Raw genomic sequence first — 20,100 nt, 5'->3', positions numbered from 1 at the left:
AAAATAGGTGTTCTTCCTAATGTCCTGAGAGAAAAAGAACATACTGTGCTCTTTTATTTTCTCAAAATTCTTCATACACAGCCTTGCTTTCTTCCCTTTAACTCTGAACCATTATTATCTGTAGGATTTGACAGGCAAATGCAGTTTAGTGTATGGTTTGTTTATGAAGCATTAATTCAGAGTCCTTAAACTGCTGAAGCTGGTGATTTGTGTTGGATGCTTAGCTACTGAAGTCATAAAATATTTTTTCTGCTTCCAGACATTGACTTGAAACTTGTAGAAATAAAACTAATGCCAAATAATGAATTCATCTCTCGAATTAATAATATATTTTGTCATGATATTATTAAAAATTTACAAATACCAAGAATATTTTTAACATGATCATTCTGGAAGGCACTCATGCATGTGAACACAGGTATATGACACCAGCATTTGTCGGTGCATGTTTTCAACAATGGTTTGTTTTAGGGTTTTTTCATTTCCCTACAGAAACAAGGTAGTGTACTTTTAATTTATTTAGGTGAGCAAAATTGCCGCTAAACCCTGCTGAGACTTTGTAGATATGCCTCTGTACATGAAAGATGTGCTTATTCTTATATAATAGTATCTTTCCAACATAGTGTCTTATCTAATAACCAGGACCATATCTCTTTCAAATATAAAATGCCTAAAGTTCTGTTGATGATAAAAAGATGAGACATTTAGATATATATGTAGTTATTTACTGTATGGGGTTGCCATAATTCATCAATAATACAATTTATCTGGGTTTTTTCCATTGCCAAAAAAGTGTAAAACCAAACCAATGGGAAAATGTGTATTTTTACATTCTTTGAGATCAGCCTGTCAGAATTCTATTAGCAACTGTAATTTTTCAAAGGCTTATCATCTCCTGAACCAGCTGAAAACAGAAGACCATTTTAATTATTTTTCTGCATTGTATGCATGCAGTAGATAAGAGATACAAAGATGATCAGGGGGCTGGAACACCTCTCCTATGATGACAAGCTGAGAGAGTTGAGTTGTTCAGCCTGGAGAAGAGAAGGTTCCAGGGAAACCTTAAAGCAGCCTTCCAGTATCTAAATGGGACCTACAAGAAGACTGGGAAGGGCCTTTTTATAAGGGCAAGTAGTAACAAGGAGAAGGTAATGGCTTTAATCTAAGAAAGAGTAGGTTTAGATATAAGGAACAAATTCTTTACTGTGAGGGTGAGACACTGACACAGGTTGCCCAGAGAAGTTGTGGATGCCCTACCCCTGGCAGTGTTCAAGACCAGGTTGGATGGGGTTTTAACCAACCTGGAAGGTGTCCCTACCCACATCAGGGAATTGGAAGTAGGTGACCTTTAAGGTCCCTTCCAACCCAAACCATTCTATGATTTTAAGTTTCTATGAACACATAAAAAGCCCATAATATGTAGCAGAAATTGTACTGAAAAAAGAAACATATATATATTCATTTATAGTTTCAGTCTTTGTTGTACAGTGCATGTTTTAAGACTCTGGAAATCAGTATTTGGAATTTACTAGGAGATAAAGAATTCCATACCAAACCTTCTATTTTCTGGGGTATAAGAAGGCCATAATATCTACTTTTCTATTAAGAAATTTTCTCAGAAATTTCAATACATTTCATTCCCAAATCATGGACTTCTAATATTTAAGCTAAAGAAGTCACCTTTCACTATCTCTGAAATCTCTGCTCTGAGTCTTCTTACTCAGCTGGGTCAGCTATGGGTCTCATGGAAAGGCTGCTGAGCAGTTAGTGGTATGCACAAATATGAGATCAGTTCTTATGCTTCTGTACTCCCTCTTGGGTAGCACATCTACACATCTACAGAGTGGAAGACAGTAATCTGATAAACAGATTTCAGGAGCAGGTATACTCATGAGTTCAAGTGCAGTTTTGAGCCAAAGCTGAAAACTTGTGAAGATGATGTGTACGAACTGAGACTGGATACATAATGTTCACAGAAGAAAACATACTGAAATTAAACCTATGATTGCATTATTTACTTCTGCTTTTCAATAAACATTTATTTTTTGTCTTGTTTAAGTAAATACATGGGTTTGCTCATTTCCTTATTACAGGCATGGTTGCTGTTCGATACACTTCCTATAACTGATGTACATTTTCAAATATATTTATAAACCACCTTACTACTCTTAGATCCAGTCTATGAAGAGAACATGTTCATACTAAGCAGGTGTGTTCATACTAAACAGGTGTACAGCACTACTGATCAGGAAGGAACACCTGTGAATATTTATCTGTTACCAGGCGCAACATTTGTGGCAGACCAGTAGACTATGCTCACTAGCTAAAAAGAGAAAAACAATTTATTTATTTTATTGTTGCAATTGTCAATATAGGAGCTGAAGCATTAAAAGTGTAGTGGGAGATCTATTCAACACTGGGAAAACCACTTGCTCTTTAGAAGTTTATTCAAAAGCAAAAAGTACACACATTGCCTAGTCTTCCTTCTCATTAATCATTTATTGTGGATAAGAAAGCTTTGTAAGCAACTAAAATTGAATTTGTAATAAAAAAAATCATGTTCTACAGAATGCAGTAAGCAAAAGCTATTATAAAGAGATACTCACAAAACAGATTAGTGATAAAGGCTTCCTTTCATCACCTGGCAACCTTAACTGTACTTGTCACCATTGCACACAAGGGAAGATAAAAGTTTTGTGATTCTGGGACTAATATATTTAAATTAATTATACAATTTAAGCTACTATTTACGTGAATAAAATTATAACTGATGAGATGAAACATGCTGAAATGAAACCAAACTCTCAGCTAGATTGCTCTTTTCAGGTGTCAGGTTTTGGAGTTTCAGTGCTTAAAAAAAATGTAATCTGTTTCCTTTTTTATTGAAAACAGGTCTAGGAAGAAGGCAAATAATCAGTTGACTGTATTGCTTTTCAGCCTGTGATAAAGGAAAGGTAGATACTAAGATTTTCGGATATTCTGAATGAATAAAAAAGGAAATTTTTCTTGTATAACAACCTAGATAGCAAGTATCTAGCCTGTAAATAATGTACTTCAAAATAGATAAGTGGAAAAAAATGGGAAGCAAACAAAACTCTCTCTGTAGTCAGCCTCAAAGATTTTTCATCACCTTCGTAGCCTAGTGTGAAATCTATTTTTGTATATCACATGTGAAACTTTTCTATGTCTGAAAGACTAGTTTAAGCCTTACAGCAGAGACCCCTGATCAGAAGAAAAAGAAAAGAAACTTAAATTTACATGTTTATTTTGCTTTTCTGTTTAAATGATGATAATCATTATAATCACAGATCCTGCAGCCATGGCTACACAGCATCAGATGACAGCATCTTTAATGTGTACCTTTTAGTTTCCAAACATAGACAGTGGTCCTCACTGTTGCATTTTTTTTCCCTAGTCTACAGCTGTCAGTGATCAGGAAACATGTTTGTGCTGAGGACTGGATAAGGTTTTATTTGAAGGGAAGCAGCACCATCTATTGCAACCTGATAGCTTAGCTCTAGATAATATAAAGAGCAGAGTTGGCCTGAGCCCAGTTTTAAGCTCTTACTTGAGTTTCAGATTTTTTTCTCAGACCTGCTTCAAATGAGGTTAGGATCTCAGCTTTTATATGATAAAAGGAGAGGGGGTTGGGGCATGTGTGCATGTGTCTAGTAAAAAAGTGCATCTAAGAGACATACTTGTTTACAAACAAAGATAAAATAACAGCATAAGCTTAGTCTTGACTACTTATTTTGAATAACTTGGCTAAAATTTTAATTTCTGCAGTGGGAAGATAGTCAAAATTAAGAGTATGTTTTACTCAGGTGATATTCTCAAAATTTACTTAGAAGCAGCGTTAATGTAGGTGTACAGTACAATATGTTCTTCTAATAATGATAGTGCTATTGTCATCCATCTATACCTCTGGTTCTTCTCTTTTTCCAGACTGTCTACAAAGCCTGGCTCTGTTCCCAGTATTTTGAAGTCACACAGTTTCACTGCAGCAACAGAATTCCTTGCAAGCAATACTGTTTGGAGGTTCAGACGAGGTGTCCCTTTATATTACCAGACAATGATGATGTCATCTATGGAGGACTATCAAGTTTCATCTGTACAGGTATAGTATAGAAAAGCTAATTTCCCTTGTTTTCATAAGTCTGTATGTATAGGAGAGTGTGGATAATGTTTCTTCCATTAGCACTAACTATGAGAACCTGAAGGTATTCTCTATCACAAATACAGGTGAGCACACCTCACCTATCAGAGGTGCTAGGATTTGAGCCCAGATTTAGTAATGCATATTTATGCTACAGTTTTCCATAGTCATTAACTTTACAAAACAAAATTATTAGAATAAATTGGTTCTGGTTTGGGATTTTTATGCTTAATAATTTGACGGAAAAATTTTATTGCTCCGTATCATGCAGTACTCAGGGAAAAGCAGCTCTGTTTCATGCAATATGCAGAAAAAAGAAAAAGGCAATTTCAGTTTTTAGTATATTCATCTTTATTCATCTGCTTTCTTAAGTTAAATAAAGATTCTGAGGTGCAGCAATCAAAACTGTGCAGCTCTTTGAAAGTAAATGTCTAAGGAAAAGGTCTGTCACTAGTGAAGAATTTTCAGAATTAGCTCTTCACCTATAAAGAGCTGATCTTTTGGTCTCTTCTCAAGTCTTTTTACATTCTGTGAGTATTTTAATTTTTAAAGGTACTGCTAATGTAGGTCTACACATTTATAAAATGGTTTGGTTCATTTTATATTCCATTCTTCTCAGACACTATCTTAGAATGATCCAACCAGGGAGGACATAGTAGGCAAGAAGTAGCTTTAGTACATCTCAGATGCCTCACACACTTTTTTCAGTATTGGCTGGGAGACACCCTCACAACACTTCAGCTTATATCAATGCTATCTGCAGCTTTCCGGTGTCTAGAGTATCACCTGAGAATCTTGACGATATTTAGGCAACTTAATTCCACTGGATCAGTGAAGAGGCACTTCAACACTTAGATCTTTTGACATGCTGATCCAAATATCTGAAATTAGACTTTCTCAACATTAAATTAGGGGTGCACTGTAAACCTTGATACAAAATCAGTTGCCCATAGTAAGCTACTTAAAAGCAGAGTAAAATATAAAACCCCATAAATGTTCTATAACATCTCAGAATCAGGCATAATATTTGTGGCAACTCACTTTACCTTATAACTGTGTTTGGATTTAGGGAGGTTCTGGTAGTCTATTGCACACAATTGAGCAATATTCATCTATATGCAAAAGATAATATAATGAATTGTAACCTGAGTTACAATTTGGTAGTCATCAATAATATAATGTACCTAGCACTTCAGTGCATTTCATAAATATGCCTTCCAATGTGCATACACCCTAAGCAAATGAGTGATATTTTCCAGTTTAAAATAAGACAATAAAAGCTGAAGTGAGAAGCTTAGGACATTTTTATTTACAACATGTATGCAATATATATGGGTGTGTGTGCATGTATATACGTGTGTGTATACATACACATACACAATAGCAAAGAATAAACAAACAATAAACAAAACCATATTTGTAATTATTTCAGAAAATGTCTTAGGAAATACATATCCACATCTTCATTTTTCCTATTTTATCTCCAAGTCCAAATTCATTCCTAAGACACACAAAATACATGACCTTGCAAAGATTACTTGGTTAATATCTCAGTTTGGGATGAAAAGCAGATTTAGCAAAGGATTAAACTTATTTTACTGCAGGTATTAGTAGCATGGGTATCCATGCATAAACTCTGTGATTAAGTTCTCACTAGAGCCACTGAAGATCTGGTGTAGCCAATAGAGCTATTTAATTCAGTCTAAGTAGGCATCTGCACCTGGTAAGCTGACTAGCTCTCTATGCTCTGCTAACAGTGCTGACTGCTCTCTTGTTTGCTGTAGCTGCTATTAGTCACCAAAGTCTTATTGCAGACACTTAAAATCAGGGAAACCTCCATCTCATCTCAGCAGTCCACTAATATTTGGTTGAACTTTTGTCCTCTCAAGTCAAGACCCTCAGCATCAGAAGAGCAGAGCTTGCATTCACGGACCCATAAGAGTCAGCATGCTGACACTAGGAGGTTGTGAGCAAGAGCTGATGCTGAGAAGTACAAGGCTGCAATTCAAACTTTGTCCAGAAACCAGGCTCATGGTAAACCTCTGCAGCTCTATATAAGAGGACTTCCTTCTGCTAAACAAGCTATTAGACTAATAGCTGCTGTGGGACTAAAGAATTAAATTTCTCTGCAGCTTAGTGAAAACAGTACAGTGAGTTCAACAGCAGAAAAAATACTCCACCTCAACATAGCTTGCGGCTTGACAGTTAACTTGAATTCCTTTTGCAGAAAAGTGACTGAAAGCAGGTCACCCTTGTCTTGAGGTACCTCTTCTGCTGCTCTCTCTGTGAGCTCCTGTTTGGCAGACATGTTCTGGGATTTCTGCTCTTCCTGTCATTTGTGAAATTCATTGGCAAAACCCAGAAGAGTCAGATCAAAGATACATCTATTTGATATTTAAGTCTTAAAGCTGGTTGTCTGCTGTCTCTGATTGATCTAACTTCACTGTGAAGCTGGTCACCATTGAGCTCTGCTACAGGAGACACAGCAGGAGCAAACTTTATGTTCAGGGATTCCTCATGAACAGCATTTTGCCACAGCCTGTCACTCATTGAAATTACTCTTGAATATCCCTGCTGCTCCTGACTCTGATGGTATCCCATTGAGAGAAAAGCTACAGGTCCTTTTTTGAAATTTTCACTTACATTTTCAGAGAAACCCAGCAGGAACTGAACTGGGTTATGTTGGTGTGCTATTCTTTTCCTCCATGAGACTAATGAAAGACTATCTAACTAACTATGAAAACTATTAATTAGAAAAAAGTTTCTGGAGAAAATAAAGGACTCCCCCTAAACAGGATGACTTATCTGAGAAACATCAAGAATTTGTGGATTCTGATTTTCTTTAATGTTTCAGAAACAACAATTTTATAATAAGGGCTTTCCTTCCTCCTTTCTATGGTAACAGACTATTTCCTCTAAGGTCCAGTAGAGATTGAGGCTAATGGAAAGACAGAAGATTGGCTTCTTAAAACATTTCAATATACTGTGGAAGGCAAGTAATAGGAAAAAGGGTACTGGTGATTACTGGGTTTATTTGATGTTGACTACAGCAGAGAATGCAGGATGTGTGAACGTTACATGTCATTTTTCAGTTGCAGCTGAGTAAGAAACTGGTGTGGCTCCATGTCACTGGTGGCACTAGGAGCTGCTGCAGCAGTACCAAGCCACTGCCTTCCCTTCCCAGCCCTCTTCCACCACAGCAGTAGGCAGGCGCATGGTGGTATCAGTGAGCAGAGAACCCACAGACTTGGGTTTTTTGCTTTCAGAGCAGAATTTTCTGAAGGTTGGATGCTGTAAAAAGGAAAACAAAAAAGTACTGGAGGTTGTAAAAAGGAATAAGAACAAAAAGAAATAATAACAAAGACCATTCTCAGAAGGCTCACATGATAAGAACACAGCATGGGACTGTCTAATTTTAGTGAAGAAATTTTTCAGTTGTTGCCTCGGAAAGGACTCAGTCAGAGATCAATATGATCAGATAAAAAGCCATTTATTGCAAAGCATTAACTCCTTATATACTATTGCTTACACACGCCTACAGCAATTTGGCATATCATGATTGGATACTTGTCTTGAAGACCCTTAGTGACTAACATATAATTGGTTAAGCACAGGTGTGAGAACTTGACCTCGAACGCTTGCCAACAGTCCACAGTTCTCATAACTCAGTGAATTACAGCCTCTTATCTTGCTTGCTTAGGCTTCCTCGGGCCTCTCATGGCCTTGCTGTATCTTTTGGAGTTATTCAGAGCTCATGTACCAAATATTCATTTTCCTGTGAGAACACTGTTTCCACATCTCCCCCTTTTTAGTTTTACAAAAAGTTTTTTACAATTTGGTATGTCTGCTCTATCACTGCTTGACTTGTGTAACATAACAACCCACTACTCTAGGTAGCATTATTTCAGTAAGATTAGTCTGATTTGAAGTCACTTGAACCTTTATAACATGTGGCATACCAGTGAATCCTACACACCATGTAACAGGATGGAATAATGGGGATTTAGCAAATGAGCTCAGTATACTTGTCCATTACCCATGGTCACACATAATAGAACAGATATTACAAAGATTTCTGTCATTGCTGTTTCTTTATGTTGTTGAGTTCTGGGGCTTTGTATGTTTCTCTGGCAGTCAGTATGGTCCTGTTGATAGCTGTACACAGCTGGGCCTATCCTTTTTCTCCTGGATGGCTCTCTGATAACAGGGAGGCCATCCCTCACATCAAGGTCTGGCATGGCATGTGTCTCCACCGCTCTATGCCTGCTGGGTTGCAGCCAGCAGTGGAGCTAAAGGTTCTTCTTGGTGGCAGACACAGAGGCCAACCCAGTCTTGCCCTTGACTGTGGTAGCAGGCATTTGGTCAATCTCAGTCCTTGCACCTTGTTGTCAATGCAGAGTTTCACCTGCTTCACCCAGTAACAAATCACTACTACAGCAAAGCACACATAGATTTACATTAACAGAGTAACTATCAGAGTGCAGCAGCATGCTGAAGATGCCAATGGCAGCGAGGGACTAACCAAAGAAACTTCTTACCAGTGGAGTTCTACCGCCCTCTTAATTTGTTCCATTACCTGCTTTATAACAGTACCATCATAGAATCTTTCCAGCTTTTGCTTTAGCATTTTCTAGCAGCTGCTGCAAATCTGCATTCTTTAACATCTCTTTTACAAGTGACAAATCCATACAATACAAGGTATAGTTGCTTATTAGCAACTGGCTTGTAAATACAGGTGGTTTTATACACAAAATCACAACCTCTAATAATTTACAAGCACGCATATTCAAGCTGTTACTTTTCAATTGCCTCCAAGCGATGTTTTGCAGTCAATCATTTCTCTCTATCTCATTCTGCTTGGGGTTTTCACGGTCAGCTTCTGTAAATGATGCATCGAGTTCTTCCATACATCTGTCCCACTCATGGCAAGGCTTGACAAACTTTGCAGGTAGCCACCATGGACCTGTAGGTAGGAGGACAGAAATATTCTGATGCAAACGGAATGTGAAGCAGCTGCAGAAATAGACTGTACATTTTTAACAGTCAAAGGGGTTTGCTCCATCATTACACTCCCCCTTTTTTTTTTTTTTTTTTTCACACAAGCAGAATCAAAAGCAATACTTCCTAACCCCTATGGCTCAGACCACATTGTAACATTATAAGGGGGGTTTCCTTGAACCTTTTATATTTGATCAGCCTGTCAGTGTCTCAAGAAGGACGAGACCCTTGTGTTCGACCAGCCTGTCTGCATACTGGACAGCCCACTGTATCGGAGGGTGATTCGACTAACCTATTCAGGAACCCACCCTGACAGCATTGCTGAACCAAATCCCTTACATGCTGTTGATAGTACACTGGCTGGAAAACAAGCTTGAAGCAATACACAACAAAACTACAGTCACTAATAACAGCCAGAGTGAGTTATCATTACCTTTTTTTTTTTTTTTTCAAAGTCGCTCACCCTGTTTTACACAGCTAAAACCACCGGCCTATCGGCAGCAGCCTTCTCAGCAGCAGCAACAAATACCTGCCACACTTTTGCATTAACCCTTTCTTGCCTGAAAGATTAAACTGCTACCTGTTAAAACTTTTACATGAACCTGACAACAAAAAATATACAGAACACTGTCTGCCCTCATCACACACACACACACATGCTTGGGATCCCACAGGCACACTCCACACAACTACAGTATTTGAAACACAAAATCCAGACAATCATTACTCCCTCTACACAGTCCCACATGCAGAACGTGGCACAAGGACCTTGTGAAGACTATCAGGAAATCAGCTCCGAGAAGCATCATTGAAGTGTGAGGTGGCAGGCTCAAACTTAGCAGGCATCCCTGCAGAGGCTCTGCCTCCCTCACATCGCATGAGGCGTGGGCTTTTATACTGACCAAAATGCACACTCATTCCGACACAGGTGGCCAGCCTATGTTGGAAGAAGTTGCCAGCCATGTCTATAAAGGTTTCAAAGGGTTGATAGAAACATGAACATACTTATATTTACCAACTTCTAGTACATGAGTATCACAGAGAGACTGTATCAAAGGAGTTGTATATGGGGTCCCAACTCCACGGTCTGGCACATTCTGCCCGATACCCCTGATAAGAGCATACAAGAGACCTTCCCATCTCAGGTGGGAAGCACACACACCACGGGAAACTGCAATACATCCACATCCCCCACCCATCTCACTTCTCCCTTTACAGCTGCCCATTTATCAGGAGGATCTGGGGGATATAAATCAGGCTTCTTTTCAGGATGAATAGGCTCCAGGTCAAAAGCACCATCCAGGTCAGCATTGGCATTATCAGGCATCAGAATCTCAGGAGCAGCAACAGCAAACTGATGAATGTGCACAGGCTCCTTCTCAGGGTCAATAGAGTCTGAGTCGAAAGGATCATCTTCATCCCCATCTTCAATCTTCGCTGCCGCAGCGGCGACCAGCGGAAATTTGCGGGGGGGGGGGGGGGGGGGGGGGGCGGACGGACGGACGCTGATCTCCATGATCTCATTTTTTGACTTTAACATCTCTAAAACAGTTCTCCAAATGACTAACAAACTTTTCACATCATCATTGCCTTTCATGGCTGCATTCCACAGTTTGACTCCTGCCCCATTCCACAAGGATATCTCAAATCCGGTAGACTCATCAATCTCTGGGTAATGAGTCTTCAACCATTTCAACATTAACTTTAAGTCGGTCTCTTTAAGGGTTGCTCCCTTCACCTTAAGAAGGACTGAAAACATCCATAAATCAGAGGCTTCTTCCTTAGTAATATTTTCCCAAGTCTCGAGATTAAAAGCTTCGCAGACTCCCACAATTAACTCCTTACTCCAGAGCAACAATCTTTTTAGCATAGCTTCATCATAGTCTGTCCCTCTCACAGAGAGGATATGTTGGAAGAGCTTAAGCATTACTTCTTCTTCTTTACTTAACTGTTTTCCCATCCTTAAGCTCCCTTCCGACCGTCCGGCTGCTCAACTTATTTGCACTGCGCAGTGTCTTCCGGGCTCACAAGGCTCCGATCCAAGGATTCTCTCCTCCGAGGCTCCTGCCTCCCGATCTTGGTCCAGCCAGATCAATTCCAGCCAATTTCTTCGTGGCCCAGCGATTCACACCCTCTTCCATTTCAATGTGAACTTATAGAGGGTCCCTGTTCGGGCGCCATTTGCCGCGGAACGGACTCAGTCAGAGATCAATATGATCAGACAAAAAGCCATTTATTGCAAAGCATTAACTCCTTATATACTATTGCTTACACACGCCTACAGCAATTTGGCAAATCATGATTGGATACTTGTCTTGAAGACCCTTAGTGACTAACATATAATTGGTTAAGCACAGGTGTGAGAACTTGACCTCAAACGCTTGCCAACAGTCCACAGTTCTCATAACTCAGTGAATTACAGCTTCTTCTTATCTTGCTTGCTTAGGCTTCCTCGGGCCTCTCATGGCCTTGCTGTATCTTTTGGAGTTATTCAGAGCTCATGTACCAAATATTCATTTTCCTGTGAGAACACTGTCTCCACAAGTTGTTTTCTTTGAAAACATTAAAAAAGTAGTTTATACTATGGATCAATAAAGACTTATTGGAAATTTTTGAGGACTGCTATAAGTAGACATATTCTAGCCTGAGAATGTCTTACTTGATTACCTGAAACAAAAGTAGATAGTGGGAAAAGGACAGGGAATGGGACACTAGTTGTGGATCACCACAACTTATCTTGTGTAGAAATGCATGTAAGGATGTGGGTCAACTGCATCACAAAAGAAAGTACTTGGGAGATTAATCAAAACAATTAGAATCACTGTTTGGTTCTGATTACGGAAACATGCAGTTAGCTAGAAAGAATCTCTGTTCCACTCTCCCCCCTTTCTTCTAGGAATAGAAGAAAAATGTTGGTCTTTCCATCAGACAGTGTTCTGGAACATACTGTTTTTCATATTTGTTAAAATTGAATGGTTGCTTTCAGTTTAGACCTGGAGTTTGTATGCATATGAGTTAAGTTTCATCTAATGTTTCTTTTTGCAGCTCAGATGTCTAGAGTTGCCCATGCAAAACAGAATCTTATTTAAGGGAGATAATAATAGCATTCAGGCATACATACCCACACATGTCAGATTGCAATGAATGAGTCCCATGCAAAGTTCTAGGTCAAAGTTTTTAATTGTGATGCCTATGAAAATAGTGTCATACCAGAGAGATCGTTTTCTTTCATAGATGTAGTCATCTTTTCCTCTTTTCCTCCAGTGTGAATGAAACAAGTGGAAGATTTCTTTCACACATCTTCATTGAGTGTGAAAAGAGAGATGAAAGATGTATGACTCTATGTACAAAGCACTGGAAAGAGACTGGTAATAATTCACAACTCCTGCTTTTCTCTTGCCTTCCAAAGTAATGTGGTCCAGCAGCTGGCTTGGCAACTGGTCCAGCCCATGAACTATTTCTGTTTGGCTTACTGCCATCTCCCAGTGGAGACAGAGACAGAATACAGGGGGCATAAATGTTCTCTTCACAACCAAACTATCCATTTAGAACTGCAGTTTGCTAAACCCAAAAAACATGAGAGCTTAGTTTCCACCAAATGAGCAGCAGAGACACCCAAAGAGATGACCTCTCCCCACACATGGCCCTTCCAGGATCTAGTTCAGGAGTGTACTTTTGAAGCAAATCTCCTGTTCATACTCACTGGGGAGAGGTCTTGGAGGATTTGAACTGGGTTCTTTTGGATTAAACTAAACCAGTAGATGTACCACTGGGACACACCTAGCATGTTCCAGATGCTAATGCGCATTTTGATCTACAGAATTAAACTAGAGCTAGAGTGAGTTAAAAACCCTTAAAATGCATTTAGAGTTGACACAAGATACTCAGCACTAGCTGTTTCATTCTACATATCTTCCCTTGCTCCAGACTACTTGTTAATATAGACATAGCCTATTCTGGCCACGGTGAGAACAATCCCAAAACTGCTGTCCATGTGCCAAGTCTGGACCACTTTAGAAAGCTGAATTAGAGCTAGCTGTGTTGCTAAGGTCTTTCTTTGCACTGACGAAGATTTATGGCTTCTTCTGCCTTCTGGCACAGCAGGGCCATCACCCAGCTGCAAGTATCATGCAGGAAATTCCAGCCACATGCTCACACTCTTTACTCTTTTTGTCATGGAATTTAATAGAGCACCTAAGTTCCTCTTTGAAGGAAATGAAGGAAATGCAGTGAGCAGCAATAAGGCAAAGATGTGTTGCATTAGCTTGTTCCAAAACCAGCACAGCACTCTGGTACTTCCTAAAAGCAGTGTCATCAGAATGAGTCTTCTGCCACCAGGAGGAAAACCAAATTTGTCTCCTCTCCTGTGCTGAACAGGCTTCTGATACTTTTCTTTGTGGAAGGAGAAAGCAAAGTGACAGAGGAGCTGCGCAGGCAGGTGATTCAGGTGCTTTGACTCACTCATATTTCCCTTCAGTTCATACTAATTTAGCGTCCTAATTTCATGTGTTCTGATTAATGTTTCCATGGCTTGGAATGCATAATGTAAATATTCTCCCATGCATCAGTTTTTGGCAAATATCAGTAACATATGCTTATGAGATCCATGCAAAGTAACACTTCCTCAGAAACTCCTCCTCCTTCAGAGTAAAGAATATTCACCAGAAATAAAACTTTCAGTCATGCTTCTAGCAAACAGTAATGTTTCTAAGGACATAGTGAGACTTATTACAGAGAATTCTCAACAACCTGTAGGAGGAGTTTGTTGTTTAACAAAGCTCAACAAAGGTACTGGGAACAATTCTTTAAACTTCAGCTTCCTCTCAAGAGGCTGATGCGTGTTTGGGTTTCACTGGCAGGTTTAGTTATAGAGTGTCTCTTGCAAAAAAGATGCCCTGATTCTAGTGCAATTTGAAAAGCAATTTCCTCAAGAAAATGTGATATATGGGATGCTGCGCAATCTATCTTTTATTTACAGAACAAGAAGAGAAAATGTGGGAATGCTATTCGCTTTATGTTGTTCTGGCAAACTCACACAAAAAAGTATATATTTGATCCAAATTCTTACTCTAAAAATAACTCATATTTATGTGTCATTTGCCTCCTGTCTACACCTCTTAATAGGTCCTAAAATATCAAAATACTAAGCTAACACAGACAGCAGGGCAAATCCCATTTATCTTTGACAAGCATGGTTTAAATCATTACTACGGATCTGCCTACAAGTAAAATTTGACATGGTTTTACAAACAGAATTTGTCAATCTGGTAGCTCATCTTTTTGAGTTTAGTGCTTTTCTAGTCTTGAATTTTGGGGCTTTCCCATGAGTAAGGTCCTATATCATAGTAAGCTTATTAGCTGCAAATGTTCTTCTCCTATAAAAACAACACAGACAATTAACCTATTGATATCCCTGAACTTTCTATGATAACACAGTACTTACATGTGTACAACTCCTATAATATAATAGAATAGTTATATCACAGTAATAAATCTTTCTGATAAAAAATTGTACACAATAGAAGCAAAATTGGAAGGGGGTGTGGGTAGAGAAAGGCAAATGCTTGCAAGCATCAAGTTATCTCACCCTTATCCTGTATCTCAGCAGATCTAAAAAGGTTCATCATATAGCACTGAGAGTCAACTACACATTTATTTTTCTGACTTACAGCAGCTCAGTCAGTTTTATAGTGATAATACTGATTTACAACTGCAGGAGGAATTTGGTCCTCTACATATTTCAGGGGGAAAAAAAATCCATTAATGGTGAAGAAACACAATGTATTTTTCTTAAATGTGGACACATACAGACAGGAAAATGTTCCAGGGGTAACTGTCTAAAATATCCAACATACAGTGTTAAAAAAATAAATAACCAACCAACCTACAGCAACCCAGATCTCCTTCAACAACTGGAGTAGAGTCTGAAATGTAAATTAGCCTTGTCGAAAGAGCTGAACAGCCTTATTCACCAGTTTAAGGACAATCTGCTTAACCAAAGAATAATTTATTTATCTTTAAACCTTCTTCTATATTTAATTTTATTACTTTTTATAATAGGAAGGGTATAAAATATATGCCTAAACAGAAGCATCATAATGTGTCACTCAGAAGTTGAGAGGACCATCTGGATAAGACTGAAGAGTGCTGGCTTCCAGATCAGATGCAAGCAAGCAGTGAAATCTAGCCATAGAGTATCTAATGCGTTCTTTTGCCTTCTGTATTTGGAAAATGTTAATATTGAAATCTCTGAAATAATTCCTCAGAAGGAGAAATGTCAAGCAGAGTATTTGTGTTCACTGATACAATGATGTCACTGCTGGATGGATCAGTCTTGGCAGACATTATTTACTTTGGCCTTCACAGTAAAATGAAGTATTCAAAACTTCTGGTAAACCACATCTGCTTATCTGGTTTCTTCTAGTTCATGATATTTTCTTCAAGCACAAGAAGCTTGGTATGCCTCTCAAAATAATCAGAAATCTATGCTAAAAAGGACCACAGTTTAGAGTTCTACAGAAAGAAAATGAGGAAGAACCATAACATACTATAAGATCTGTTTTATTTCTGTGGCTTTCCAAAATACTTACCCACCAATGACAACAAATATATCAACCAGACCAGTTTTCAGACCAGTTTCCTTTGATGCAGAATATTATGGCTCCATAGCTCTTTTCTGTAGCAAAGAAATCAAGAAGCAGGCCAAGATAGACCAACTGCTACAGATACAGATCCAGCTATGAGCATGACATATCTCGATAACATTGGGGTGAGATGTGGAAATGCAACCACCTGTTTTGCATGCTGCTTCCTGTGCAAACGACATTAAAGTGCTCAGGCAGAAACCACAGCATTCCCTGAGTTAGCTGGTGATATAGCTGATCATCAGACAATGCATGCATAGATAGTTTTTTGGTTTTAATTCTTGTATAAAGCTTATTTGCAGTTTGCTGATTTTCCCCCAAAGCTGTTTCCGCACAAAGTGAGCATGATGCTCATGCTGTCACTCCTTTTTCTTCCAGTATGAGTCAGCTGAGCAGAATACATGGGATTTATCCACAGTCATTAACATAACATAATCTCCATTAACATAATCTCAGTCAAATGAGTAGCCCTAATTCTTTCATCAGCATTAGTAACACATATTCCCTACAGATATAACTGCTGTGCTGATCATCAAAATGTTATCTGCATGTGAAAAAAACTATCTGGCTAAAAAGCAAAGAGATCACTTTTGCATGAACTCCATGAATGATAGCATATCTGCCTGGAGAATGGTTTGATACCAAAAAGTATCCTGCCAAATTCTAGATCTTTGATAAAGATCAACATCCAAGAACCTCCACCTGGAACAAGATTTTTTCTGATGCAATATGGGTGAGAGCTGAGAAAAGTTGAGCAATGGAGATCCAGAGCAGAGAGTTTTAAGTGGAAAAGGAAAAGCAAATTAGGTTTTGAGCCAGTAACAGTTGGTAAGTCAGTCTCAAAAATACAATTTCTGAACATCCAAGTAATAGAGTACTGATGTCTACAAACTGAACTACAAAGACAGAAGAGGAAGAAAGAAGCCTTGGTGGTTTGATGGGTAAAGATGATACCCTTTTGATTTCTTACCCCAAACTCTGTATCCATATAAAATATTTTTTTTTTATAAAAGAACAAACTAGGTTTTTTTCTCCTTGTTTTTCCAAGGCTGATGTAGCCAGCTTTCCATGGTTTCTGGTAAGTCACAGATTTGTAACTCTTTGACTGAGTAGACTGATTGGATCCAAAGGGCCAAACCTGATAATTATGGCTTCAAACAACTATGTGATGAAGCACAATCATGATGTTTTATTATCTCAGTGCAAAAGCTCTGACTGAATTTATATAAATGTTCTGCAACTGTCATATGAATAGTGGTTCTGTAGTTAACCGATTATTAAATATGTAACTACAATTTCAAAACCTAAATTCAATTGCTGAATTGAAATAAAGAGGAAATGTAATTTTGCATCAAGGAACAAGTTCAATGCAGCTTTGAATGTGGAGTTGTCTTCAATTTATTTATAATTCAGTAAGTGTATATGAACTATTAAAATACCTTTTGATTGCCAGCTTGTATATATAGGCTTTGATTTCAAGGGAAGTCTGTGTTTTCCTATAACAAGAAAAACAGGAAATATAGTCTGAATAGTAAACAAACCTCAGTGGGATCAAAGCATTAACCATTCTCTGTGTCTCTTCAATTACCACTAACAGTTTGAGCTACTGCAGTCATAGAACGGATCATATAATTACCTGCTTTAGGAGGCACTTCCTGTATGCTACCATGTTTAAAAACACACTTATGCATGCAAACACCAAAAGATGTGTCTCAGAAAATATGATGTTAGGAGTAAGGCTGCTTTATTATACTTGTAATAAACAACTGTCCACAGGTTCCAAAATGCAAAACAATCTCTTAAAAAGCATGAAGTGCATTCAGTGATGATCTTATAGAGGATAAATAATTTTCAACTGCTGGTGCTCTGCCTTAAGTGTCTGACTGCATAGGTGCAAAAAAATAGCCTTACTTCCTACAAAGTAAGCACTGACTTTGCATAAAATGAAACTGTTGTCATTCCTGTATCTTTAAAAACATGATTGAATCAAAAAGTAAATGCAACTTTACTTGGGTAACACTTAACATAGTAGACCATTATATCAGCTATGTAAAAGAGTGCCAGTTGAGGTTTAATTTCCATTTTAACATGCTCAGCATATCCAATGTACTTTTTTTTTTTTAGTTGCAGATCAGTAATATAGGAGTAGGAACAAAAGAGTTCAATTGTGTCTTATTTAAAGGTGTGCTGCTTTTTTTTTATGGGTTATTCACAAAATACAAGCAGTCTGATGCTTGGACCTAAGAATGCTATGCTTAAACTTGTAGACATAACTTTTTGAAAGTAATATCTTTGTTGTGATACTTTACATAAAATGTAATTCTTGTTCCAAGAAGTAAAGTTTATTTATAAATTATACAATTATGTGTCTGCTTTCAAAATCTACATCCTAATATTTCAGTATATAAAGAGCTCTTGTCTAGTGAAACCTAGCACTACCATAGAGTAATTATTTACTGCAAAATTTATTCTATGATTAATGGAGAAAAGGTATTTGTCCTTTCCAACCCTAACAGTTCTATGATTCTATGATTCTTGAATGTGACTATCAATTAAACAGCCTAATTAAGTTCTTGTAATATAGTAGAAAATAATGTATGTCAGAAACAAATGGAATACTCTGGTTATGTTACTGTCCTGTATAGTAATGCAGACAGCATCGACAATTTCCAAAAAGACAGTTGCATCTTTTGGAAATGACAGAATTCCTAATTGTTCAAAAATTCATAATCAGATCAGTCTGAGTAACTCAGTAAAGTTCCAAAGGCAGAAAGGGCCTAGATGTATAGTCAGACATATCAAGCAATCTGATTGATGCATGGCAGGGAAAGATTGTTCTCGTCTCTGGGATATGCTGAAAAGAACACTTCAGCTGAAGAACCTCATTGAAGTAGGATAAAGAAGTACACTCTGCACAGTTCTGTTTGAAGCTGTTCCTGTACAGCTGTTTGGTCTGTATTAGTTTGACAATCAATATTGTCAATATTGTAGGTGTATCAATTATCTGTTATTTAATGCCTATGTTTGTGTGGGCAGTAATATTGCTAGTATGTGCTCATAGACTGAGCAATAATTTCAAGATCCTTTCAAGTTTTATGGAAATGTCTGGTTTGATCACTTTTTACTTCCCAAAAAGGAAGAATTCAAATATCTTTATAATTCAAACATCAATAATTACTTTTTAACGTTGTTTCTTTACACAACCATGCTCAATGTCATACTTCTGTTAGATGATCTTTTGATGCTGCTTTCTGTTAGACAATGCATATCCCTTCAACAACTTTAATTATGCAAAATGGCCGGTGCTCTGAGGGCCTCAGGCTCTCTCAAAGATGTCTATTTCTTTGCTTAGACTAATCTATTGACTGTTCCTTTGTGCTACCAGCTTCTGCCAGTCTTTTGATGCCTGATGGTTGCTTTTCTTGTATTCACCCTGCAGGGCTCTATGAAAACTATCCAACCAATGCAGAACCAGAATGCTGTGATGTCAGATGGGGACTATTATCAGATCATCAATCCAAAGGGACTATAAAAACAAGTGGCTCAACAATGTGTCACAGGACATCACTCACAGTTTCATCAGCATCAAGACTGTGTAACAGCAGACTTAAACTGTGTGTTCTTGTATTAATGCTCTTACATACAGTACTTACAGTCTCAGCAGCACAGAACTCAACAGGACTGGGCTTTGGAGTCATAACAACTTTGGAAGATAATTCAACCAATGAGGAATAAAAGAAAGGATTCATCTTAAATGATAGAAACACAACAGGCCCAAATGACTTCAGTCAAAAATAGCAAGGACTGACTGCTTTACCCTCAGATCTCTTCTTTATTGACCTTTGGGGTAAAATGAAAAGAATGGGCCACTACCCAAACAACAAGGACACATGAACACAGCTTTTTATTGACTAAAAGGCTGTATGGTGACTTAAATTTCTCACACCATTTTATACACTGTGTTTTAATGTTTGGAGTTTCTTTTTTTGTTTGTTTTTTGCACTTGTTAATACAGGATTTTATTTTTTGGGACGGTTTCTCAAAGCTAAATTAAGTCTTTTCTCTGTCAATATATTTCTAGTCATTGTGTGTGTTCATCTGATAGTTCTGTCTTTTATGTCCTGTCAATTTCTATTAGAGGAATGACTGCTATGATTCCATGACATAGCAAAAAAAAAAAAAAAAAAAAAAAAAAAAAACCAAAAAAACCTAAAAAACCTACAAAACAAGAAAAAAAAAACACAAAAAGAACAACAAAACAAAATATAACAAAAAAGAAAAAAGAAGAAAAAAAAAAGAAAA

At 37.8% G+C, this 20,100-nt stretch overlaps 1 protein-coding gene across 1 annotated transcript in view; it reads left to right on the top strand.

The window, feature by feature from the left end:
- NALF1 (NALCN channel auxiliary factor 1) overlaps positions 1-19,578 on the top strand; it is a 479,833-nt gene extending 460,255 nt beyond the window's left edge. Inside the window, exons 2-3 of the mRNA XM_034060066.1 lie at positions 3,946-4,117; positions 19,238-19,578. Coding sequence (XP_033915957.1) covers positions 3,946-4,117; positions 19,238-19,533 — 468 coding nt within the window. The 3' untranslated portion in view covers positions 19,534-19,578. The remainder of the gene's footprint in view (positions 1-3,945; positions 4,118-19,237) is intronic.
- Positions 19,579-20,100: the final 522 nt, after the last annotated feature.

This window comes from Melopsittacus undulatus, chromosome 2, assembly GCF_012275295.1.
Source record: "Melopsittacus undulatus isolate bMelUnd1 chromosome 2, bMelUnd1.mat.Z, whole genome shotgun sequence".
NCBI classification, from domain to species: domain Eukaryota; kingdom Metazoa; phylum Chordata; class Aves; order Psittaciformes; family Psittaculidae; genus Melopsittacus; species Melopsittacus undulatus.
The sequence above is the reverse complement of the archived record's forward strand: the minus strand, read 5'-3'. Positions and strand labels throughout refer to the sequence as shown.